General features: G+C 38.4%; 1 protein-coding gene across 1 annotated transcript in view; it reads left to right on the top strand.

Moving 5' to 3' along the window:
• Window positions 1-26,101, top strand: part of amot (angiomotin) — a 53,054-nt gene that overhangs the window by 22,390 nt on the left and 4,563 nt on the right. Inside the window, exons 5-11 of the mRNA XM_060832491.1 lie at window positions 5,174-5,266; window positions 12,021-12,166; window positions 17,179-17,328; window positions 18,072-18,262; window positions 20,596-20,718; window positions 21,608-21,840; window positions 22,339-22,551. Coding sequence (XP_060688474.1) covers window positions 5,174-5,266; window positions 12,021-12,166; window positions 17,179-17,328; window positions 18,072-18,262; window positions 20,596-20,718; window positions 21,608-21,840; window positions 22,339-22,551 — 1,149 coding nt within the window. The remainder of the gene's footprint in view (window positions 1-5,173; window positions 5,267-12,020; window positions 12,167-17,178; window positions 17,329-18,071; window positions 18,263-20,595; window positions 20,719-21,607; window positions 21,841-22,338; window positions 22,552-26,101) is intronic.

The following is a 26,101-nucleotide window of genomic DNA, read 5'->3' as shown; positions in this document are numbered from 1 at the left end:
GATGGAAGACAGTGTTTATGGCCTTCCCAATATTTTGTTGGAGGAAGTTTCTGTTTAAGCTGAAAATGTGTTGCTGGTTAAAGCACAGCAGGTTAGGCAGCATCCAAGGAATAGGAAATTCGACGTTTCGGGCATAAGCCCTTCATCAGGAATCATTCCTGATGAAGGGCTTATGCCCGAAATGTCGAATTTCCTATTCCTTGGATGCTGCCTAACCTGCTGTGCTTTAACCAGCAACACATTTTCAGCTGTGATCTCCAGCATCTGCAGACCTCATTTTTTGCCCAAAGTTTCTGTTTAGCCTATAATGGCTGTTGGATAAGCAGTCTGACAATTTGAGACAGTGGAGGGATAGAGAGTAAGTCTTGGTGAGTTAGAGCTAGGTATTGTCAATATGCGTTGTCAGTGAAATCCAGATTGTGCTTTCAGCTAAAGAAAGGAGAAGACTATGGATAGATTCCTCAGGAAACCCTAGAAGTAGTTATTGGGGATGCAGCGAATAACTATTGATGGCTGTGAAGTAGGACAAATGGGCCCTAGGGTTTAATTAGTGAACGGCAAGTTTAAGATGAATGTGAGAAGATTACTGCGCATAAACCAATCAACAAATAGAGTAGATCCACAGGTACACTAGTGGAGGCATAAGCTTAAATAAGTTTCTACAATAGAATACAGTGATGCTTCTTATTGGTTGATGGATAAACAAAGACTGGTGAAATAGCCTAGCTCATTTACCTGACGAAGTTCCATTTCTCCCCTAATGCTTTCTTTGCTTTCATCCTCACCCTTATATTATACTTCCATCCAAAGCTTCTGTTCTCCTGAACGTTTTCCCGCCTTGTAGTTTATTTTGCATTGAACGTTAACAATTGTATTTACTTCGGTTTTGTTGTATAAAGATATCTCTCAAAGTATGAAGACTGAATTCTGTTGGCTTCAGAGTTTTCAGAAGTTGGTCAAAATACTTGTATTTGCATAACAACTTTAAAGGCTGTAGAGGTAGGTGGCAAAGTTTGGTAGGAACGTTCCAGGTTACGTGACAGACACTGAAGCCTTTGTAAATGAAAGGGGAGGAAAAGAATACTCCAAAGAAAGTCAGTGTTAAAGCAATGAGGTATACATGCAAGTATTTAGGGTGGAGGAATTTGCCAAGAAGTTGAGGTGTATAAACATAAATAATACTAATTATAAGCTGTGAAGTGCATACATTTTCTCCTGTTTGTTTCTGTTGTTCTTTCTATTACAAATTTAGTTTTTTGCACTTTATTGCATTTTAGCTGTTTAAAAATAATGCTTTCTTTCCCAAGTCGTGCTATTACTTTTGAAATCAATGTGTTGTTTATATATTGCACATACAAATGACTCATCGCTGGATGGATAGGATAGAATTCTAAGTAATATTTGTAAAGAAATGTAAACATGATAGATGCAAAAGATTTGTAACAAAATTTTTTTTAAAAATGACATTCTGTAAAGCAGGTGAAAGGGGAAGTGAGAGAGTGCGCAGGGTATGAAAATGGAGTTTTAAATGAGCTCATCAGACTGGTATTCAGTAACTTAGACAAGTGAAAACATGTAATAAATTTTCCTAAACCAGCATAAATTTCAATAAACCTGCACTTGTGATATTGCAAAGGAATATAATATTTTTGTTATTTTCTACAGTGGTGGGTACACAATCCCGCCTATGGTCAAATTCTAATCATGAAAGGAGTATAAAGATTTTATGTACAGCAACTATTTTCAAAAATGATACCAATTGTCTATTTATAGGGCAGCAACACCATTTTGGTTTAAAAGTTTTAGGAACTTGACATTCATTCTGATGCAGTAGCCTGTATTGGATCCGTATGAATTACACATGGATATTCATTACCATATATGCCATCAGAATCTCTTTGTTAGATTCCAGCTTGCAAACTCGCTTCTAGATATCCATTAATATGCAATTTGAAACGTTCTATTGAATTTTTCCTAGTTGTACTTCAGTTGTAATTTGAGTGTACCAGGTTGGTTAGTATTTGAATTGACAACTATTGACTTGATACGTTTCATCTCTGTCCAAAATAGAGAGCCAGCACGAAAGGTGCATTTATACTAGAAAACAGCTTTGGAAGTAATTCTGCCAGTATAGTTGTGGTCCCCCTGTTACTGTAGAAACAGCTTGTTTTATTGCAGGGAACCATTAACAGTGGGGAATTTTCATTTTAGACAACTGTACAACATACTAGTACATTTACGGTTGTTTTATATCAATTAGGATTTCACGTAGGATATGTAGTACAGAAACGGGCAATTCAACCCAACCAGTCCATGCCTTTGTTTATGCTTCACTCCGATAAAGTTTCTTCAGAAATCCCTCTTAGAGTTTTTGGTGTCTGTCTTATAATGATGACTTCTAGTTCCACTCTTTCCCATAAGCAGGAATATTCTCTCCATATCCACTTTATCATAACATTTCGTAATTCTAAAAACCCTTATTGGCTAATTTAAACTTTTCCTGATATTTTTACAGCCTTATTTTTGATTTCACTTTTATGTAAATCTTGTGTGCACCCTCTCCAGTTCCACTGTATTTGCGTAGATTTGTAAATTGGTTTTATTGTTACACGTACATACATGAGTGCAGTGAAAAGTTTACAAATCGCCATTTATGTTACCATCTTAGGTACAATGGTACCTAGGTACAAATTCTTAAGTACAAATTCTTAGGAAAAAAATTAGAGAAATAAAGAAAAAGTCCAAAATTCCAGACCTTCACACCATCTTAGGTACAAATGTACAAAATCATATGAATAAATTAGAAGAATAAAGAAATGAAAAGTTAAGAACAGTAGTCTCTCCAGCCCAGTTTGCACCAACCCTCGCCTCCAGACCTTGCCAGGTTTCACCTTGAGGCTCTGTATGCTGGGAATCTGTGCTGAGGCTGGGAGTGCATGATGACTTCAGCCGAAGGCTTAACGACAGGAGGTAAGAAGAAAGAAGGGAAAAATAACACAAAAAAAAGGAAAAAGAATTGGACGGAGGGGCTGGCCTCTGGCTGAGGAGTCCTACTCCACTGCCATCTTAGCGACCAGAACTGCATAAATTACTCTGAGTGTGGTCCACCCAAGGTTTGATACAGGCTTAGGATAACTTCCCAACTTTCTAATCCCATCCTTCCACAATTAAAATCTAGTACTTGGTTTGCTTTTCTTTTAAAAGGTCTTGCTAACCTGTGGAACGGTTTTTAGTAATGGGCGTATTTGTACTCTGATCTCTTTTTGTTTTTCTCTTCAACTGTATTTGTGCTTTCCAAGTAATGGATGATCTCCCTCCTTTTCTTTATCAATCATTTGCTCATTATTGAAGCTTAGATGTTTTCAAATAACCTGTTCCGTTGTGTTCATGACACACTGGAGCAGATTGGAATTGAATTGGGGCCTTCTGGCTCAAACGTAGGGATGCTGCCACTCTGGTCTGAGCTCTTCCATTCTGGAAGTTTGTTGCAGCCTTGCTTAATTCTCTCCCGGTTTTATGTGATTTGCAATTTTTTGAAGTATATTTAGATTCCAAAATCCAAAAATTTTTAATGCAAATATTCTAGAGTGGTGATCCAGCACTCATCTGTCTGGAACACCAGTTCCCACTTTCTGCTACTCTGAATAACTACAATTTACTGATGCTCCCTGTTTCCTGTCTTGAAGCCAGCTCATGATCTATTCTGCCGAGTCTCATTTCACATTGTCTGACATTATTCATTTGTCTGTTATGGGGTATTTTATTAAATTTCTTTTGAAAATCCAGATGAATTGCAACTACTGAAACACCATTGTATTCTATTTAACTCTTCAAACAAAAATCAGTAAGGTTGGTCAAGGAATATTTTCCTTTTCAATTTCTAATTTTTTTTCTATTCTCACTCTAAGGCTTGTATTTTTTTTCTAGAGATGATCAGCTAATTGGTTTGTAATTTCCTGGATATGTCAGTCGTCTTAAGTATTGGAATTACATTAGTTATTGCTGTCCTCTGCTGCACCCTTTTGTAACAAATGATTATATTTGGGTAGTAATATCTCTACTATCTCCTGAATTCTTCTGATATGTATATTATATGTATGAAAAATATATCTAATTCATCAAGACCAGGGACTTTGTCCTTTCAAGTTTTTTAGTTGGTTCAATAAACAATTATTTTAAATGCACTTATCTCATTCTTAAAAGTGTCTCCTAGTTATGGGCACTTCCATGTAGGTGAACTTTGAATACAAGTGAGACCACTGCTAAGTTACATTTGTAGTAACATTAATGGCAAAGCGGCTACTTGAAAAGATTGGTTTTAACCAGTGGAGAGTGTAATGCTGGAAAAGTACAGCAGGTCAGGCAGCATCTGAGGAGCAGATGAATCGACATTTCAGGCATAAGCCCTTCATCAGGACTTCCTGATGAAGGGCTTACGGCCGAAACATCAATCTCCAGCATCTGCATTCCTCACTTTCTCTTGGTTTTAACCAGTGGCAACAAACACAAACAAGGCTTGTCACAGGAGGTTGAGAAGCCGAGATTTTGTCTGTTGATCAGTTGTACTCGACTTCAAGTGAAAACAAGTTTAAAAGAAATGGTTTGCATGATCTTCCCCAGAACTGACAGTAGTACAAACACGAGATCATAAATTTTAAAAGTTTACTGATGTGGGAACTACTTTTGTTTGCCAACTGGTATCTGCAGCATTGGCACCAGAGCTAGTTTCTCTGAACTACTTGAAATATTACTGTGCTGCAAAGTGCCATTAATCTAGGCTCCTTTGACAACACATTTCAATCTTGTAACCTGTATTCACTAGAACAACGAAGACCGCAGACTCATGGGGACACCATAATTTGCAGGTTCCCCTCCAAACCACACATCTTGATTTGGAACTATGTTGCTGTTGCTTCTCTGTCGCTGGGTCAAAATTCAACACCCCTCTTCCGAACAGCATTGAGTGTCCTTGCATCTCAGCACTGCAGTGGTTCATGAAGGCAGCTCATACCACCTTCTTGAGCATCATTATAGATAGGCAATATATGATGGTCTAGTTAGATTGCCCATGTTCCATGAACAAATATTTTTTTAAAAACTGTTCCATTCTTCTCAATGTTCACTTGCCTCCAAAATTTTATTGTTTAATTTTCTTGCGTTCTATAAATTGTAGATCGATTGGAAACTGCTAACAAACAGCTTGCTGTTAAAGAGTGTGAAGGTTCTGAAGACAGCCGAAAAACTATTGCTCAGCTCATTGGGCAAAGTAAGTGGTCTTTTCTTGTTTGGACGGTGTGAGACTGTTAATTAATTCAATAACCAAGGCTACTGCAAAAACCTGGGAACTAATCCACAATCATTCTGCAGCTGAAAAGGATTATGTTCTGACATTGTCAATGGCTTTTAAAGTTGCAAGTTGAATGTTTTGTTGCAAAGCTAAGTACATACAGTAAAGATTTTTGTGACCATTACTTTGATTGCCTTTGACTCCACTTAAGTGGACACAAGTTCCTGAAATAAAGCTCTACAAAAATATTTCATTGACCAATATCTCACAGGCTTCAGGCTGTAAAGAACAAAATTATAATTATTGGTATCTTCCAAAGTGCAACCCTGGATGTACTCCAGCTACAATTAAAATCAATTTAATTTTTATGGAAGATATTCAGATAAATTGTTCCTTTTCCAGTTTTTGTACTTTATTTGTCACATAGTCTTGGTGCCTGAAATTGAGAGGATGGATGTTGAGCTTTCTGGTGGTCTGCTGCCAATACTTGGTAGTAGCCAACCACCATAGCGATGCTGAAGATTGCCCATGGATGGCTGTTCCCTTTGAAATGTCCGACCCTAATTCCCATGAGGAAATACATCACCCAGCATGGATTAGATTAAAATTGCATTTGTCCCTGTTCTGTATTGCTGTGCATCATAACTTTTTGGCACAATAGCCAATAATGGAATTGGTTGTTCACATCATTGTTGATATGCGAGCTTCATTTAAAATTCTTCTATTTGACTGATATGGCAGTAGAGAGTTAATGAGCATCTTGTCTGCTGATCATGACACAGTTCAATCTCCAATGATTGCTATAGTTTCTGAGAAACTCAATAAAAAGGCAAGCAGTATTTTGAATTTCGATTGTAATGATACCTCATTGATTCTAAAGTCAATGCTTTCTGTTTTATTGATCATCACTTGGATTTTGACAAAGTATATTGCAAGTGTGTGAAATTTTAATGCTTCATGACCACTTGAACTGTGAGCGGTATTTATTGTAAACTTGTAAGGAATATCAAGATAGACATCAAGAGCCTATTTTAAATGTATAAAAAGGAAGAGTGAAGCCAAAGTGAACAAAGGCCCCTTAGAGAATGAGGGTGGGGAAATAATAGTGGGGAAGCTGGAAATGACAGGTGAGTTAAATAAATACTTTGCTTCAGTATGTATAGTATAAGACATTTAATAGCATTCTAAAATTACTAAATAGGCAAAAAGATGAAAGGAAATAAATACCATAACTGTTATTAGAGAGAAAGTGCAGGGAAAACTAATAGGGCTAAAGACTGATAGACACCTGGACCTATGGATGTGTGCTTGGATATTAAAGTCAGTAGCTACAGAAAGAGTAGATGCACTGTTAGTAAACTTCCAGAAATCTTCAATTCTGGAAAAATCCCAGAGGTTTAGAAATCTGCTAATGTAACATCTTTATTTAAAAATATTAGGAGGCAGACAAAATGGTAACTATAGACCAGTTAGCTTAATGTCCATTATTAGGAAAATGTTAGAGTCTATTATAAAGGATATAATAGTAGAGCATTTAGAAATACATAATATAATCAAATAGAGGCAGCATGACTTCATGAAGGGGTAGTCATGTCTGACAAATTTACTCAAGTTCTTTGAGGGAATACTCAGCAGGATAGATAAAGGGGAAGCAGTGGATATAATATGTTTGGATTTTTAGAAGGCATTTTATAAGGTACTGCACATTTGGTTTGTTTAATGAGAGCCCATGGTATTGGAAATTGTGTACTAATATGGCTAGAGGTTTGGTTGACTTACAGAAGACAGTTGGGGTAAGGGCATTTTCAGACAACCTGTAACTGGTAATGTGCTGCAGGGATCAGTGCTGGGTCCACAATTATTTGCAATGTATGTTAGCAACTTGGATGGGAAAAGTGAAATGTATTGTAGTCAAGTTTGCAAATGACTCAAAAATAGGTGGGAAGGCAAGTGGTGTTGATAGCACAAAAGGTCTGTAGACATCCTCAGTGCTTGGGAGCCTCCTGTGAAGCGCTTCTGTGATATTTCCTCCGGCATTTATCGTGGTTTGTGTCTGCCGCTTCCGGTGTCAGTTCCAGCTGTCCGTTGCAGTGGTCGGTATATTGAGTCCAGGTCGATGTGCTTATTGATTGAATCTGTGGATGAGTGCCATGCCTCTAGGAATTCCCTGGCTGTTCTTTGTTTGGCTTGTCCTATAATAGTAGTGTTGTCCCAGTCAAATTCATGTTGCTTGTCATCTGCATGTGTGGCTACTAAGGATAGCTGGTTGTGTCGTTTCGTGGCTAGTTGGTGTCCTTGCAACCCAAAGGACTAGCCACACTACCATACATCAAGAGCATTTCTGAACTGACAGCCAGACTACTGCGACCACTAGGACTCATAACAGCACACAAATCAACAGCCACTCTCAGACAACAACTCACCAGAACGAAGGACCCGATACCCAGCATGAGCAAAACCTATGTAGTGTACAAAATCCCGTGCAAAGACTGCACAAAACACTACATACGACAAACAGGAAGACCGCTAACGATCCGCATCCATGAACACCAACTAGCCACAAAACGGCACAACCAGCTATCCTTAGTAGCCACACACGCAGATGACAAGCAACATGCGTTCGACTGGGACAACACTACTATAATACGGCAAGCCAAACAGAGAACAGCCAGGGAATTCCTAGAGGCATGGCACTCATCCACAGATTCAATCAATAAGCACATCGACCTGGACCCAATTTACCGACCGCTGGAACTGACAACCGGAAGCGGCAGAGACAAAACCACTACAAATGCCGGAGGAAATATCACAGAAGCACTTCACAGGAGGCTCCCAAGCACTGAGAATGTCACCTAGACAGGGGACAAAACGTCTGCAACACAAATTCCCAGCTCGGCGAGCAGAACCACAACAACGAGCACCTGAGCTACAAATCTTCTCCCAAACTTTGAGGGGTATAGACAGCTTAAGTGAGTGGGTGAAAAACTTGGCATATGTAATGGAACATCATGTGGGAAAATGTGAGATTAAGCAATTTGGAGGGAGGAGTAGAGAAGCTGAATCATATTGAAGTGGAGAAAGGCTGCACAAAGCTGTGAAATCAGAGGGATTTGAGAGTCGTCGTCCATGAATCAGAAAAAGCTGCCAACCAAGTTCAGGTAACAAGGAAGGCAAATGGAGTGTTGGCCTTCCTTTCAAAGAAAAGGGGAGTATAAAAGCAAGAAGGTTTAGGTAAAACTGTACAACGCACTAGTCAAGCCATAGCTGGAATACTGTGAACAGTTGTTCACCCCTTATGTAAGAAAAAATATACTGGCAATGTTGGCAGGCCAGAGAAGGTTCAGTAGGCTGATACAAGAAACTGATGGATTTATGGGGAGAGGTTGAGTAGGTTGGCCTTGATCTTGCTGGAATGTAGAAGAATGAGAAACAACCTTATTGAAACATACAAGATTATTTGGAGACTTGATAGGGTAGATGCAGAAGGGTTGGTTCCCCTTATGGGACAGTATCTAGGATCAGACGGCATAATTTCAGAATATGGGGTCACATATTTAAGACAGATGAGGAATTTCTTCTCTGAGGATAGCAAATCTGTGGAATTCTAACCGCACAGGGCTGTTGCTTTTATGGTTAGCTATGTTCAAGGTTGAGAAAGAGATTTCCAATCATCAAGGAAATAGTGTGTTATGGGGAAAAGGCAGGAATGTAGATTTAAGAATTATCAAATCAGCCATAACGTCATTGGCAAGGTCGACATGATTAGCTGAATGGCCCACCTTCAGTCCTATATCTTATGTCTTAGCATTGCAATGATGAGTTTTGTCCTTATAATTCTGTAGTGTCAGAGTATTCTGTTGAGAAAGGTTTCAGGTCATTGATCTAAATAATATTGTGAGATAAACTTTGTTTTTCCAGCATGCATTGTAGTATAAAGTCATATTGGAACAAATTTGCTTTTCTACTTTTCTATTACATTAAATAACTAGTAACAACAGTTATCAGTTTTTCAAACCTATTCTAACAAATGACTTCATGATCCCAATTCCTGCTCTGGACCCTGCTGCCACTGAATGTTGTTATTTTTAAATGTGTAGTTTTTATTTGAAAGTTATACTCAGGTCTGTAATAAATTTGGCACAACATAATGCGTTGTCTGAAACTGTCTACTCCATTCTTTAGGGGGACATAATTTGTTCAATTACAACTCCGGCATCCATCATGGCTTAATTTAATCCATCCAACTGCTTTAATCACACACTGACTTCCTTCAAATAAAAGCTCTCATGGCATTTTTTTTTGGAAAAAGAATGTTTGAAACCGATGGCTTCGTAACTGCATTATTCTAGCAATGTGCTATTGGCCTGAGATTTATCTGTTAAATGTGTAAGTCTTTGAATAATCAATTCCAAGTGTTGCTTTGATTTTCCATATATGAATACAGTCAGAACATCAAGGCATTCCCACACCAGCGTGGCTGGCAAGTTTAATCTTTGAATCCCCAAATGCTGTGCACTTTATTTCCAAGAGCACAGTCTCTGGAATGTGCGGTGAGCTTTGATGTGATGCAGGCACCCTGTTTCTTTGCTAAAAATGGTGTCCCAAGCTTTGCTTTATACAAGGGGAGCTATTGAAGTGCACAATTTAGAATAATACAGGCAGCCAAGTAAGGAGGCAGCAGTTCTCAGAATAATTGAAGACCAAAGAATATTTGCACGTGGTTTCCCCCTTTTTATTTGTTTCTCGGTAGAAGCAGATGTGAGTTTTGAATAAGTTTTGAAGAAACAAATATAAACAAAAAGAAAGTAAATGCCATTTGCTGCTGTTGTTGCAAGTCTTTTCTTTTTGCCAGTCCACGGTATAGGATTGGATATCTTTGTTTTATTGATGATTTTTCAGTGATGTGATGGGATGATATTCTAGTAAAATCATGCATATGTCCTACTGTGATTTCTTGGCTGTTGAAATTGAGAGCCGGCCCTAATAGACGAAGATTGCTTGGAGCAGAGTAATGAATTTAGTGATTATGTCTTCTGTGGTTTGAATTTCCTTTGGCTCATGAACTTGGAAAGTACCCCTTGCATACCAAGCAGCTAATCAGTAAGTTTCCCACAGAATTCCTAACAAAGGCCTTTTCTTGAACTATTTTCAAAGTGTGGTTTTCACAGCAGTATTTTTAACATAAAGATCATAATTTTGAAGCTGCTAAAATTCTCATTATTCAGAGAAAACAACACCCTGTATTTGCATGTGTTTCTTTTGGATTGTCAATTTTATTAGCAGGGACTGCACAGTTTAATTTATAAAATCAGATCCACTTTATTGGCCTTACTTTGTTGCAGTGTTGATTTGACTTTAGAGATTTATTAAATGACTAAATTACTTCTTTGTTTCTTAGTTTTGTTTTGATAATGCATTCAGCAAAGATAGTGTCATTGAAATTTCCATTATGATACATTAATCAAGTGTGGTAATCTAATCAGCGGTCTTTCCAGGCTTCCGCCATACTGGAACCTCTTATCTGCTTGTGACGAGCCAAATTACCTTCCTGGAATGTTCAGTCCATGTTGAACATAACTAAATTTGTCAGTTGAGTTGAATTATGACTTGTGATTGTGACTAGACTTTGCATCTGCAGTTTAGATGTCCCACACTGAATGATAGCCTCTTCAGCTGTATTCAGTAAAATGTCAAGTTGAAAAGAACATAAATGGCCTTGAAGTTATTGCATAGTAATGTTTTTAAGTGCAGTATGCAGTTGGTATTGTGGAAGGTTGAAACCAAATATTCTGAATGTTAATTATTACCAACTGTTGTCCTTGCGCATTTATGACTTATTATTAGAAATTTTAGATTGGTCTCACTATCTTGACTGATATGTGATATAGTTCTGATCAGTGAACTTGAGGAAGGACTTTTTGTTCTGTTTTGCAGTTCTTTTAAGTCTGTAGTGTTTTATCTGCACAGTATCTGGTGAATTATTTTCTATCACAGCTTATCTAATAATCAAATAAATGATCGTCAAATGTATACTGATAATATAATAAGTATGTAGTCAAAGGACTGCAGTTCTAATACTGTTGCAGTGTGAACATTAGTTCACTTATTGCATAAATTTTTTCACCAGAGGTGGTTACATTAGCAACTGATGTAGGCAAACAAAACTTTTGAAATAATCCTCTACAAATTTTTACATTGCATACAGTGTAAGAGTTAATACTAGAGAGCAAGGCAAACTTGTGTTAGTGGAGTTATTATTACTGGTACATTACTTGAAATGAGAGTAGAAACTATGTGAATCCCAACAAGCTCCTTATGGCAGTGAATTCTACCTCTTTGCAACTTGCTGCATTTTAAAATAGAACTTCCTCCTTATCTTTGGTCTAGTTCTTTTGACACCTTAGATCTGAACCAGTAAAGTTACTGACATTGGAAACAATTTCTTCCTATTTACTCCATCAAAACTCTTTTGTAATTTTGAACCCATTTATTAAATTGTCAATAACTGAAGCTCATCATCCATGGTGTCTTTTTGATAAAGTTCCTAGACTTTCTGAACCCTAGTTGGAGTTTGATCAGTGTTCTCTCTGAAATCTATTAATGGCACTGGGCAGCTTTGCTTTTATAAAGTTCATACTGTATGATGTGCATCTCCTCTTCTATTTTCTAAAGGAAGCCAGTTTCCAGTTTTGCATATTTATTTCCCCTTTCCTTACCTCTGTGAATTCTCCAGATAAAGAAAATTCAAGAGAAAAGGAGAAGCTGGAAATGGAGCTCTCTGCCCTCCGTTCTACCAATGAGGATCAGAGAAGACACATTGAAATCCGGGATCAGGCTTTGAACAACACCCAAGGGAAAGTGGTCAAATTGGAGGAGGAGGTAAGAATTGGAATAGGATGATCTTATCTGTAGCAGTCAGTGCAACTTTAAAATTTAAAAGAATTGAAATTAACACGAGTAACTATAATTACTTACTAACATCAGTTATTTTAAATTTCTCTTCAGCAATCGAATTTAGATATAAATGTGAGCAAAATAGTATATGACTCGGCTATTCAGAACAAGCACAACACAGGTTTGATCTCGAAGTCTAATTCTGTGTGAATCCTTAAGATAAGGAAGAAGAGGTCTCATTCTTTAACAACGTTCATATCCCTACCCAAACAAGAGTGTGATTAGTGAGGCAAGAGTTGTGGTTCAGCTACAATTACCCAATGGTCACTTCATCTGCGACATTGCACGATGACTGTGGAGGTAGAATGTTTGTGTGTGAGAGCTCATCCCATAGAACCTCTTACTTTTAACTCAGTTAGTACTGTTAGGAGTGGAGACAATGTGGAGAAAAAAAGTGTTGATATTAGAGGAGTGAACTAGCCAGCCCAGCTTCGAAGTAACTGTCTTGACAACTTTTGGAAGTGACAACTTTCATTACATAAATGTGTATTGTCTGTTTTACGTTCATGTATGAGGAAGATTTTTCATGTGCATAAGATCACACTGGCATTCCATTAATGCAAAACTTAATTTTAGTATATCAAATTCCCTTTCCTTACTGGCTGCATTCCAGGGGAAAGATGTGGGCATAGTAACCGGAGATTTACCTCTAGGCAGTAGTTCAGCCTTATAGGCATTGATAAGAGGACAAGGAGCAATTCCAACCCTTTGAGGGACTTGCTGAAGAATGGGTGGAAGGACAAATTGTGGGGTAATTTTTCTATTTCACTTATCAACATTATAGGTTTTTTCCTCTCTCAATAGTTTTTTTTTAATATTGTGCCTTTCAAAGACTGAATTTTTAAATCTGGTACAAAAACAGCAACTGTTGGAGAAACGCAGCAGGTCTGGCAGCATGTAGAGAATCAGCATTTCTGGTCCAGTGATCATCTTCAGACCTGACACCTTAACTGTGTTTTCTCTCTGCAGATGTTGCCAGACCTGCTGAGTTTCTCCAGATTTTGTTTTCGTTTTAAATCTCCACCATCTACAGTTCCATTTTTTTTCAAATTGAATCTGGTAATTTATGTATTTAGAAAATACAATGACTCTTTTTTTAAAAACACCTTATTTGCCCTATGTCTTGACTGCTGTTAATTTGTCATCATTTGATTTTGTTCTCTAAATCTTTAAGCCTGATGGAAGTATTGCACTTCTTGAATATAATTTAGTACATTGGGTTTGCCTCTTCACTGCAGGCTTAGAGGTTCTGGTAAAAACTTGATGACTAAATTGAAATAATTAATGAAGAAATCTAGTCACTGTTGTTGCAGCAACACTTTAAGAATGCAATTACAATTGAGAAACGTGAATCATGTGGATTTCTAAAAATTTTTCTAGAATTCTACTCCAGCTTTGGACAGTCTTGAGACAAAAAAAATTAATGTTAATTTCCATATTTCCAGTAAAATGTTTACTAAATGTTAATAATTCCATTTTATCATAATTATCTGTGGGTCGTAATAATAAATAAGCCTTGTGTAAATGAGGTTTCTTATTTGTCTCATAAATGTACCCATCCATGTTGTGAATACAATGAATTGTACTCCATTCATTGATATGCAGGTGAACGTTGCTACCATTTTGCACACAGCAACACCCTACAAGCAACATCAAGTTAAATGATTGATTAAGCTGCTGTTGGCAGTGTAGCTTGAAAGAGCCTGTTGGCCAGTATGTTTATAGATGTTGTTGCTTGTCAAGCGTGTCATTGGATTTTTGATGTGCACCTGAAAAGAGATCATAGGGAGGAAAGTCAACTGGGGCTTCCAAGGTCTTCCCTGATTTAATGGTAAGACCTTGTTTAATTTGTCTCTTCTGTTTTTCATTTGGCCACTGGTCAAAGTGACAGTTTGGCTAGCTGGCTGGTGAGAAAACAGTCAGGAGATCAATGCCCAGGACCTTTTAGGACAGTCCCTAGTGAATGTGAGGCAGATTAGGAGTGCCTGGGAGGTAGATCAGGTGTGGAAGAAGGCTGGGGGTCAATTATAGGATCCACTGGGGACAAGGGGAAAGTTTAAAAATCACGCAACACCAGGTTATAGTCCAACAGGTTTATTTGGAAGCACTAGCTTTCATCTGATAGCTGAAGAAGGAGTCGCGCTTCGAAATAAACCTGTTGGACTATAACCTGGTGTTGTGTGATTTTTAACTTTGTACACCCCAGTCCAACACCAGCTCCTCCACATCATGGAGATAGGGCAGCAGAGGACATGACGCTATCATTGGCAGCAAAAAAGAGAATCTGGAAGAAATTATTCTGAAGGGTTAATTGAAAGAGAGAGCACTCCTGCTTCTTCTGGTTAACAACAATTGGTATAAAACACCTTTGAACAAATTGGAGCTGTTAAATTTCACCTCTCTCGCATTGCTAGGTTGCCTAAACTGCAGGAAGCCCAGCTGACAGCTGTTACATTTACATTAGGTTCAAATTGCTTCATGTAAGCCTGATGTTAAATTTGATAATTAAATATCCCAACTCTGTAAAAGGGGCCATATGCATGACTTGCAATTCACCACAATACAAACATGTGCCCAACATTTAGCATTTAATGTTCCCTCTCTCTGTCATTGTGGTGGGGGGGCTGGATTAATATTGACTCCATGGACTCTGTTTATCGTGTTATATGTAGGTTATCACTTCTGAAAATATTGTTAGTATCATTCTTGAGTATTAGCCTAGATTACATAATTAAGTGCTGGAAAGAGCTTGAAGCCACAAATTTGTGGGAGTGAGAGTGCAACTAAATTGAGCTGTTTGGATACTTACAGCTTACTACTGATCCAAGAGAGAGTGCCAGTTTGAACTTGTTGGAAAGAGGCATATGAAAGTGCACTTGGAATGTGCACAGACTGCAATACCTCGTGTATTGCTTATGTGTCATACTTCCCAATGGGGATGATTGCAGATTCAGTTTAACTATGATTTCTGGCTGGTAGCTGAACAGATCTCTTGGTTGTTTAGTGGGAAAGGCTAGAGGTATTTGTAGAGCAAAGTCCAGCCTCAGCACCACTTTATTAGACAACATTCACGGTCACCTGGGAATAGACTTGTGCACTTGTCTCCTGATTTTAGGAGGTAGGAGAGAACCAAAGAGATACAGGAAATGATATTGAATGTGGAAATTAACTCAAAATAAACGGAATTTCTTAAGTGAACACAATTAGAAAGTTTTGTGAACTTTTGAAATAGCCTATTAGTAAAGTTAAATTCTATCTTTTTCATTGTCTAGCATAGCACATTTTTAAAAGCCACTTCAGATCTGTTGCACTTGCCAATCAAATTTAAATGATGCACTGTGTGCATATATATTGATATCTTGATCAAAACGTTAGTGTAAAGTTTGAAGTGCTTTTATTCTTAAAAATGTTCAGTGAGAAAGTTGCCTACTAAATGAAAGAGTTTCTTCTCTTCCACTTGTTAACAACATGTGCAACACTGTCTATTTACACCAAGCCAATAATTAGTGATAGTTGAAGTAGATTCAGCAAATGATAGCGATTACGATATTTTCCAGTCAACCTATTCAGAGATGAGATCTCATGCCTCTGAAGCAGTGGAACTTGAACGCAGGCCTCTATCCCAGTGGTAGGGACACTACCATTGTGCCTCAAGAGGTCCCATGGTAATGGTACAAAAGAAAGAGGGGAGAACAAAACACTTGAAGGCAATAAAGTGAAATTGACACCTTAGAAATCTCCAACTTGCTAGCTGATGGCAAACTTTGTAATTGCAGAAGTGTAAATGAGACTCTGTGCAATAATTCACTTTACAGTGAAGCTCTGCTTCATTGTTTGACATTTTCTTCTGTGCTCAGAGTCTTTTATTCTTGGCTCAACAGTGTTAACTTTTGCAAATGGTTACACATCTTGTTTGTGGAGGGTATGGTTATGCTCTATTTTGATTGAGGACTTATCTCAGGATTTCTGTATCACACAAGAGTGGACTTTGCAAGGCAGTACCCATGGTTGTGAACATTGATTTTAAACCCCCATCTGTGTGCAGCTTCTAATGAAGATTGGAGGACAGATGTTTGAATAAGCAGTTCCGACTTACATGTTAACATGTCTACTCTTGTGTAGAAATTGCAAAAACCCTGCTTTTCAGCAGCACTGAATCCCAACTCATTCAATATCCCAGTCTATTCAGAGATACCCAGAGTTCGTTAAACTTTTGTCCCTGTAGAGAATCAATTAGAAGAATCATAAAATCCCTACAGAACAGAAGCAGCCCATTTGGCTCATCGTGTTCACACTTATCCTCCTAAGAGCATCCTACCCAGACCCACCCCATTGCCGTATCCCTAACCTTGCATTTCCCATGGCTACACATTTCTGTACGCTATGGGGCAATTTATCATGGCCAATCCACCTAACCTGCACATCATTGGACTGTGGGAGGAAACCGGCAGAGAAACAGGGAGAACGTGCAAGCTCCAAACAGTCGTCCAAGTCCCTGGCACTGTGGGGTAGCAGTATGAACCACTGAGCCACCATGCCATCCAAATGAAGAGTTCTAGGTAGACGCCATAGTCCAAAGGCTAAGGTAAGGTACTTTGAAAATAATGAGTATAGTATGAGATATAATTTCATTCCACTGCCTAAATATGATATGCCAGTTTATTCTTGGATAATTGCTTAAAGCAGCTTGAATTTTAAAAAATGATGGGAACTCTTCAAAAAGTGAGAGTTTGTAATACTTTAAGATTTGTTCAAAGCTCTCTGATTTCAATGTAAACTGTTCATAAAACCTGCAATATTTTAAATGTTAATAAGTCATAATGATATGTTATCATTGTTTACATTGTGATTCACACTTGCTGTGGTTTATGTGTATATGCATGGCATTGGTGTGCATTCTCTTTACCTGCTGAAACACATTTCTTTGACTCTTGTAGCTGAAGAGGAAGCAGGTGTACGTGGACAAAGTAGAAAGAATGCAGCAAGCTCTGATCCAGCTGCAGGCAGCATGTGAGAAACGGGAGCAGCTTGAGCATCGGCTGCGAACCCGCCTCGAAAGGGAATTGGAATCCCTTCGGATGCAGCAGGTATATTGCAAACTAGTGTCAGTTTTATATTTCATATTTAAATTGTAATTTCTTTATGATCACCTTTGGAAGGATTAGTGGATTTAAGCAGAATGTTTCCCTCTGATGATTGAAATAAAACTCCTGATGAATGGATATTATACAGCATTGGGAAAGTTTGGGCTAAGCCGAAGGACCTTTCCTCATTTGATATTTTTCTAATGGATGTATAAATGAAGTTACAAGAGTCATCGTCTCCTGATCATTATATTGTGACTCATATAGAAATGCATGGATGTTGAATGAGGTTAGAACTTGGTATCACATTTACAAAGAGTTATTCAGTAACATATCAATACATTTTGACTTGATTCGATTTGAAGAGTGGTTACTGGTGTGCGGCATTGCTTAGAATGACTATGCTGTCAGGAATTGTAAATGAAAATTAAATGAAGTAATGCTCACCTAATACCCGATTTTCTGTTGCATATTCACGAATGACTACAGTGTTCAAATACTGCTGTTGTGCAGTAGTCACACAAAGAACACAGTGGTAAAGAGTGGAAAGCAGATCGCTAACCTGTCCTTCCAGCAGAGGAAGGGAAGGATGAGCAGTATAGAGAGAAAGAAGATATCACTTTTAAGATTGATTTCTGTTTCTGAACAACATTCTGGAAAAGCCTGTATAATTACAGAAACAAATGCTGATGGAATATGTAAATTGTGATGTCATCTGATTGGCGTTTTCATTTGATCTTTTCCAGCGTCAGGGTACCTCCCAGACCCCCACTGCTCCTGAGTGTAATGCAACTTCCTTAATGGAACTGCTACGTGAGAAGGAAGAGCGAATCCTGGCTTTGGAGGCTGACATGACAAAGTGGGAACAGAAGTATCTTGAAGAAAGTGTGATGCGACAATTTGCATTGGATGCTGCAGCTACAGTGGCAGCTCAAAGGTTGGTCTAACCTCGAAAGTACTTCTGTGCCATAAGTTACATTGTCAGAACCAGACTCATATGTTTCAGATATAGCAAGCCTCATGCATGATTGGAATTTTGTTTCTGATTTCTAATAATTTATAAATGCCTCTCTGGAATGAGTAGGATTAATTCCACCTGTGTTTTTCTCTCACTGACCTGAATTTAAGCTTCTCCGATTCGTTTATGAGGAGGAGAAACCCAAAGCAGATGGAGAACTGCACAATATTCCATTTGTCTCTCGGTGGCTGTTCAAGACCGTCTTGGTGATGGCTAGAGAGGCTGACTTCACGTACCCAAACTACTGCCTTCCCCTCTTGCCCCATCCCATCTTTAACGGCAATAGAAAACTTTGATCTTGAAATCACTGAAAAATGGGAATAACTAGGACAAAAGGAGACAAATACTGTCATTAGGATAGAAAGAAATAACTAGGAACAGAGGGCAGGAAATTGAGGTGAAGTGGGATACGAGAGGAGAGGATGGACTATACAAAGCCAAAAAGGAAAGGTAGTGAGAATGGCCTGACTGCAGCGTAATGCTGGACTTCATGCTCCATCTTTTTGAGTAAGACCTGAATCTGATTCAACTCAAAGTTTCGCAGCAGCTAATCTAATCTTTGCGCTCTGTTCATGCATGAATGTAAGGAGGTAAAAAGGGGTCCTTTTTAAGACTGAAGGTGAATTACAAATATGAATAGTTATTCATTCCATTTGTTGCCTTTGGGAATTCTGCTTTGAATTTAGTAAAAGAGAAAAATGAAATTAAGCCAAGTTACAGATGCATCTGTAAATTATTTCATACAGCCAACTGCAAGTTGTTAGTGACAAATTGATTTAAGTAATGATAATAGTTTCAAAGAAGTTGTGTAATTTAAGTCATTCCCTTTCTTTTAGTCCTTTCTGTTAGATGAGGCATGATTAAAAATCCTCACACATGACTTTGATAAAGTTCATATTGTTGCTAGACCAAAAATGAAGCAAATGTCTTGGCTGCAATAGTAATAGAGGTTCATCTGTATTTTCAAAACAACAACTAATAGTTGCCTCCATATGGAGCCTGTTCTAAGCTCACTGAATTAGTCTTTGTCACAGTTGATGAGCACACTGTTGCAGAAAAATAATGTAACAGTTGCATAAATATGTCTCATAGGTTGCAAATTCAATATAGCCAATTAATAAATTATAGCTCAACCTAGCTCATATTTCATTTAGGACTTCAGGCTAAATAAAAACAGAAGGCACTGAACAAAATATTGCTTTACTTGAAGGTTAGTTTCAAAATATATGGCTTTTTATGCCGGATTGCATTAGATTGGTGTTGTCTCAAAAAAACAGGCTATTTAGCCGAGCCAATTCTGGTTATGCTCTAGTCAAGCCTCCTCTCATTTTTGCTCACTTAGGTCTATCACCATTACCATTTCCCTCATGTGCTAGTCTAGCTTCCATTGAAATGCATCTATGGAATTGACTTCAATCACTGACTGTAGTAGCGAGTTCTAAGGTCTCATCACTCCTTGGACAAAGAAGTTTCTTCTGAACTTGTTCCTGGATTTCCTAGTGATTATCTTATGCTGATGACCCACATCATCATAGCAACATTCCCTCTGTATCTGCTCTATTAAAAGCTTTCGTCATTTGAAGAACAGTGCCTCTATTAGGTTGACCTCATTCTTTTTCACAGGTGAAAAGAGATTCTTTCTTACTGAAGCTTCTGGACTTTAGTAGACATTACAGCAACTAGACTTCAGTAAAATTATTAAGATTTGTTTATCAATCAGAATTGCCAATGTTTGTACTTAAATGAAAATGTACAGTAAAGTAAACATGATTGAGGTTTGATGTGTAACAACTGAATCTTTCAACCAGATGCATACATAGTATCTTTGCTAATTAGCTTGTGAGGACAGTAACTGATGGTTGAGAGTTTCTTATAGGTTAGAACCCTTTGGTGCCTTACCCAAGTGATCATTTTTCTTTACCTGTCATCCCACACAGTATTAGCAGCCTTATAGTTGCACCTTCATGTATTATTACCCAGTGTGCACATACATCTTAAACTTACTGAATAGCAATCATGGTCTAGAACCTAATCCAACAAAGTTAGAGAGATTGTGGCACTTTTATTTCCAAGCAGGCTAAGATCAGTTAATGTAGCACCATTTGCAAATTAAGCTCAAGAATCCTTAGTTGCTATAACTCAGTAAGACAGTGGTTAGTGGATTTGTTAAATAAATTGTGTGTAAAGGCAAACAATATGAGTTTAAGCAGAGTTAACTGCATTACTAATTATTAATGTGTGTCTATTGTCAGGGATACTACAGTTTTAGGCCATTCTCCAAATGGTAGCTATGAAACATCTTTAGAAGCTCGGATCCAGAAAGAAGAGGAGGAAATTTTGATGGCCAATAGGAGGTGCCTTGACATGGAAAGCAGGTGGGTCAAATGCATTTGTATCCTCCTAGTATCTGTTATTGTGTTTTAAATAATCAATCATACATGTGCATTGTAAAATTAAGAATTTACTAGCGTAATGCTTAACAAAGATCCTTTATGTAAGTTTTGTAATTTTTTGTCTCTCCCTTAAGATATCACACTTTTATAAATTCAAATAAGAATGAATCATTTTTTAAAAGTGTATAGAAAGAAGGCCTAATATTTATTTCTTATATCTATACGTACTTTGCAAGGAGAAAAACTGTCCTTCAACTGACAGTCTTACAACAATTTGCCTTTAATTGACCTCACAATTTGCCAATTTGGTCTAAATTGCGGAGAGGATCTGAGTAGTGATACTAAAAACATGTCTAGTTAGAACATCAGACTCCAAAATCCCCATGACCAATATTATGAGAGATTCCTAAAAGGCATTACGCAGAGCAAATAATGCATGCTTTCAGTGATTGTTTTTCCTTTTTGTCTTCAACCTTTCCTGTCTTGCTACAGTTTACTTTTGAACTTTAATACTTATACTTACCTCAGAGACTCCTAACTCCTTCTCAAAGTTTGATAGCACTGTTCTCTACAACATTGACGTGCATCAAGCCAGTAGAATTTGATCATTGTCCTGATGTAATTAGCTCCCACTGGATTTCTGGTAGATGTAGTCTGAAATCTATCCCACATCCAAGAACTCAATTCGCTATAGCAAATAAACTCTCAGTGATTCTGGTTACTAGTTCTATTGCAAAACCGCTGATGCCACCTTTCAAATTCCATACTGTCAGTACTCCTCTTCATTAAATCTTTTCCTTTTTGTTTCACAAGATTAAGGTTGAATGGTTTCTGCTAATAGGTTATTTTAATTGTTTGTGTTTTGTTCCAGGATTAAGACTCTCCACGCTCAAATTATTGAGAAAGATGCTATGATCAAAGTTCTCCAACAGAGGTCACGGAGAGAACAAGTCAAAACAGAACAGCCAGCTGCTTTAAGACCTTCAAAGTCTCTTGCTTCTATTTCCAATGCTACATCTGGACTTTCGTCTTATCCCACATTGCTGTCCAGTAATCCAATCATTGAGGAGAAGAAGGAAGACAAAAGCTGGAAAGGGAGTCTGGGTAAACATCCTTTTTTTTTTAAAAAAGAAGGAATTGCAGATATAATGTGATAGAATTTAGTAATGCTAATGGCCAATAAAAGAGTTCAGATGATTAAACTCTCTCTTGTGGTTCAATGGTAGTGTCTCTACTCTAGGACCAAGAGGCCTAGATTTAAGTTTTACCTGCTCCAGAGGTGTGTAATAATATCTCTGAACAGGTTGATTAGAAAATGGATTAAATAAAAACATTTTTAAAAATGTAATTTTTTTTTGACTCTGCAGAATTAGTTAAGTGTCTGTCAAAGAAATATACATCTAAATATATCGGATTTAATACTGTTTGGAAAAAAGTTGAAAAGAGGTTGTAAAATATTATTTCTTGGTTGTTTCTATGTATCATTGGCGATCGCATGGGCATGAGTTCCTCTTGTTACTCAGCAGAAACCACCACTTTAGTTGGATAGTCAAAAAATTATATTTTATTCAATTTTTTTTGATTCACCTTCTCTTCCATCAGGTTTTCTGCTCAGCACAGATAGGAATGAATCGCATTCTTCCTCCTCTTCACCGGTTCTACCATCCACGCCACTACTTTCAGCGCATTCTAAAACAGGAAGCCGGGATAGCAGCACCCAGACAGAAAGAGGTCCAGAGCATAACAAATTAGGCACTGCCTCACCATCACTAGGAAAGACAGGCAGTACTAGCCCTGCAAGTGTGGAAAAAGCAGGTATTTTGTTTAATGGTGTTTGTCCTATAGTCCAGCTACATATAAGTGAATGTGTTAACGTATCTTGCTAGCCTATTGAAGCTACTGCAAGTCGGGTATCCTTTATCTGCATGTCTGAAAACCAATAAGATGTAAAAATCAAAGGTCTTTTTGTAAGTGAACCTGAATGGAGCCTGTTGACATGCTGATTTTGGCCCCCTCGAGGAAATAACTTTATTTGGCCTGAATGGATCTAAAAGCAACTTTTTTCTTTTCCAAAGGATTGAAATCTGTGTCTCTTTTGGTGTTCATTTGGGCCCTTTAGAAAGAAACTTCACTTTAATTTGGTTGGGCTAAGCAAAGTATTTTTCTAAAAGGTCAGAGTGGAACGTTTGGGGGAGGCATGAGGTTAAATGTATCCAAAAACTGAAAATGTCCTTTCTCTGAAAACGAATTGGTCCCATAGATTTCAGTTAGAGGATTCCTGACTGAACAGTAAAGATTGATCCTTTTGTCAGTCTTTAAGATTCATTGGATAGAAGGCGCTCAGAAAGCAAAACTATATTAACTTGGGTAATCACCAATTGTGGTCAGTTTTGCCCATTTGATCTCTTTCTTCAATGAAGGATATACTTAACATGGAGAGAATGCAATGAAGGTTCACCAAACTGATCCCTGAAATGGCAGGTCGATCTTATGAAGAGAGATTAAGAAGACTATGTGTATTCTCTAGAGTTTAGAAGAATGAGCTGATAAATTTCTTATGGGCTTGATGGGTTGGATGCAGAAAGGATGTTTTTTTTCTGTCTGGGAGCTACTTGAACCAGGGGAACAATATCAACAATATGTAGACCATCTAGTATTGAGATGAGAGGGAATTTTTTCAATGAGGATGTGAACCTTTGGAATTCTCTACCTTAAATTACAGTGGAGGCCAGTAGATTTCTGGTTATCAGAGCTATCAAGGGATATGAGGATAGTGTGGAAAAATGTTAACGCATCAGCCATGATCTATTTGAATGGCAAGTAGGCTTGCAAGGCCAAATGGCCAACTGCTGCTCCTTTTTCATGTGTTCCATATGGTTACAATTGCAACCTTTTAGGGATTTCTTATCTTTTTGAAAGAGTGTCCTCTTGCTCTTATGTCCGGAAGGCAATAGCTGGTCCCTAGTTATGGATCAATAGATGCCTCTGACCTTTGATATTTTTTCATGTGTTTAGTCATCATATGTAAGTACCCATGATAACTAATTGAACATGAGAGGTGGGTTGCAAAGAGATGTTGTTGTGGGTCACTAACCTCCATGGGTTCACAGTCTAGCGTGGATTGTTTGATGACCATGAGGAATGGAAATCCTGGTTATGGACAAAGATCAGCCTGATAAATGAAAGTCTTCTCTGCCTCTTGGTAGTAAGACTGTAACTTATGCCATATCTGAATTGTGAAGTAAAAAAACCCAAAGAACTGTGGAAATTAGAAATCAAACAAAAACAAAAATTGCTGAGAAATTCAGCAGTAGAGAGAAAATTGAGTTAACGTTTCTGATCCAGTGCCGCCTCCTCAAAAAAAACTGTTCTGAAGAAGAGGCAATGGACCAGAAACATTAACTCTGCTTTCCCTCCAACAGAAACTGCCAGATCTCCTGAGTTTTCCCAGCAATTGCTGTTTTTGTACCTGACCCATGAGTGTTTATCACAGGTACTATTGGGCTAAACTGTACAAAAAGAATGTTTGTCAATGCTAATATTTCTCAAAAAAATGTGCAGAAGGTTCGTAAGTAAAACAAATCTGCATGTAGCAATTGTGTGATCAGTTAAGAAAAGGCAGTTAGTAATTTCGCAGCTGTCAAAATCCTCTGTAGGTAAATGGTGAACAACCACTTTGAAACTTACTTTCACTGTGTAATTAAAATGAATTTTGCTCATGTGAAATTTTAAGATGAGTCTTGCCCGCCAAATGCAAACAGAAAGTTCCAGGATGTCCGCCAAGCATTGTAATATGTTAAATAAACCTGACTGGTTACATTCCACAGATAAAATTCTCATTGGTTCCAGTCTTCCTGGAGCAATGGTTGAATTTTGTTGGAAATTGAGGTGTCGTACAACTGGTTTGAGAGTTGGAGCCAACTGTAGGGCAGCCAAAGCAGGGGCCTGGGGTTGGTGACTTGCACCAGGAGAAAGTGAGGACTGCAGATGCTGGAGACCAGAATTGAAAAGTGTGGTGCTAGAAAAGCGCAGCAGGCCAGGCAGCATCTGAGGAGCAGGAGAATCTATATTTCGGGCATAAGCCCTTCTTCAGGAATGAGGCTGGTGTGCCAAGCGGGCTGAAATAAAAGGTAGGGCGTGAGGGGTGAAATTTGGGGAAGGGGCACTGGGAATACGATAGGTGGAAGGAAGTGAGGGTGAGGATGATAGGCCGGCGAGGGGGTGGGGGCGGAGTGGTTGGGAAGAAGATTGCAGGTCAAGAGGGTGGTGCTGAATCTGGGAGATGGGACTGAGATAAGGTGGGGGGAAGGGAAATGTGGCTTCAGGGCAGAGGAGATGACCTGGGGGATGCAGTGAGAGAGGGACTCACTGAGATCCTTGTAGAGGGAGGAGGAGAGCTTCTTCAAGGTAGGCATCCTTGCAAGAGGATTCGCAGTAGGTTAAGATCAACTAGGAGAAAGTGAGGACTGCAGATGCTGGAGACCAGAGTTGAAAAGTGTGCTGCTGGAAAAGTGCAGCAGCCAATTTAGCAGGCTGATGCCACAATCAGTGTTCAGTTGAGGACAGTGGCCTGTCCCTATCAGAGTATCCCAACTCTATCAAAGGCTCAGTAATCTGAGCAATGCCACTTCTAGTAGTGGTCACTGCCAAGCTTGCAGGATAAGGAAGTGGATGACTTTATGCTGAAGTGCCTTTGAAGGGAGTATAGATGTCTGTGAGCAGACCTTGAGGAGGTCATAATCTTTGATTTATTGGTGCCTTTGCTGGGGACAAGGGATTGGCTTTGTGAGCTGTATGGAGATAGTGAGGTCTACAGATGCTGGAGATCAGATTTGAGAATGTTTTGCTGGAAAAGCACAGCAGGTCAGGCAGCACCTGAGGAGTAGGAAAATTGATGTTTCAGGCCAGAGCCTTTCATCAGGAATGGCCCGAAATTCCTAATGAAGGCTCCAGCCCAAAAACGTCGATTTTCCTGCTCCTCGGATCCTGCCTTATCTGCTGTGCTTTTCCAGTAGCGCACACTCAACTTTGTGAACTATATAGCTGTCACTAAAGTAGTCTACATGTTGGGAGGACTCTGGTGATCTTCAAAAGCAGGCAGAACAACAGAGTGAGTAAGAAATTGTCTTTAATTGGACCATTGGCTGAACCCTCTGCAAGCAAACACTCTGCTATGTTTCCTGCTGCTGGTAATATGCTAAAGCCAGACATGCTAGTTGTGCTCGTAATATCATATATTGCATTTAGTCATTCATGTCTCTGTGCATTTGACCTAAATCCTTTTGTGAAATCAAACATTCATTTAGGTCTTTTTTTTACAGTTTGTTAGCTCTGATAACTTTGTTGGAAGTTTTCCACTGATCTA

This window comes from Hemiscyllium ocellatum, chromosome 11 (assembly GCF_020745735.1).
Source record: "Hemiscyllium ocellatum isolate sHemOce1 chromosome 11, sHemOce1.pat.X.cur, whole genome shotgun sequence".
NCBI classification, from domain to species: domain Eukaryota; kingdom Metazoa; phylum Chordata; class Chondrichthyes; order Orectolobiformes; family Hemiscylliidae; genus Hemiscyllium; species Hemiscyllium ocellatum.
This window is presented reverse-complemented; position numbering and strand designations above follow the sequence as displayed.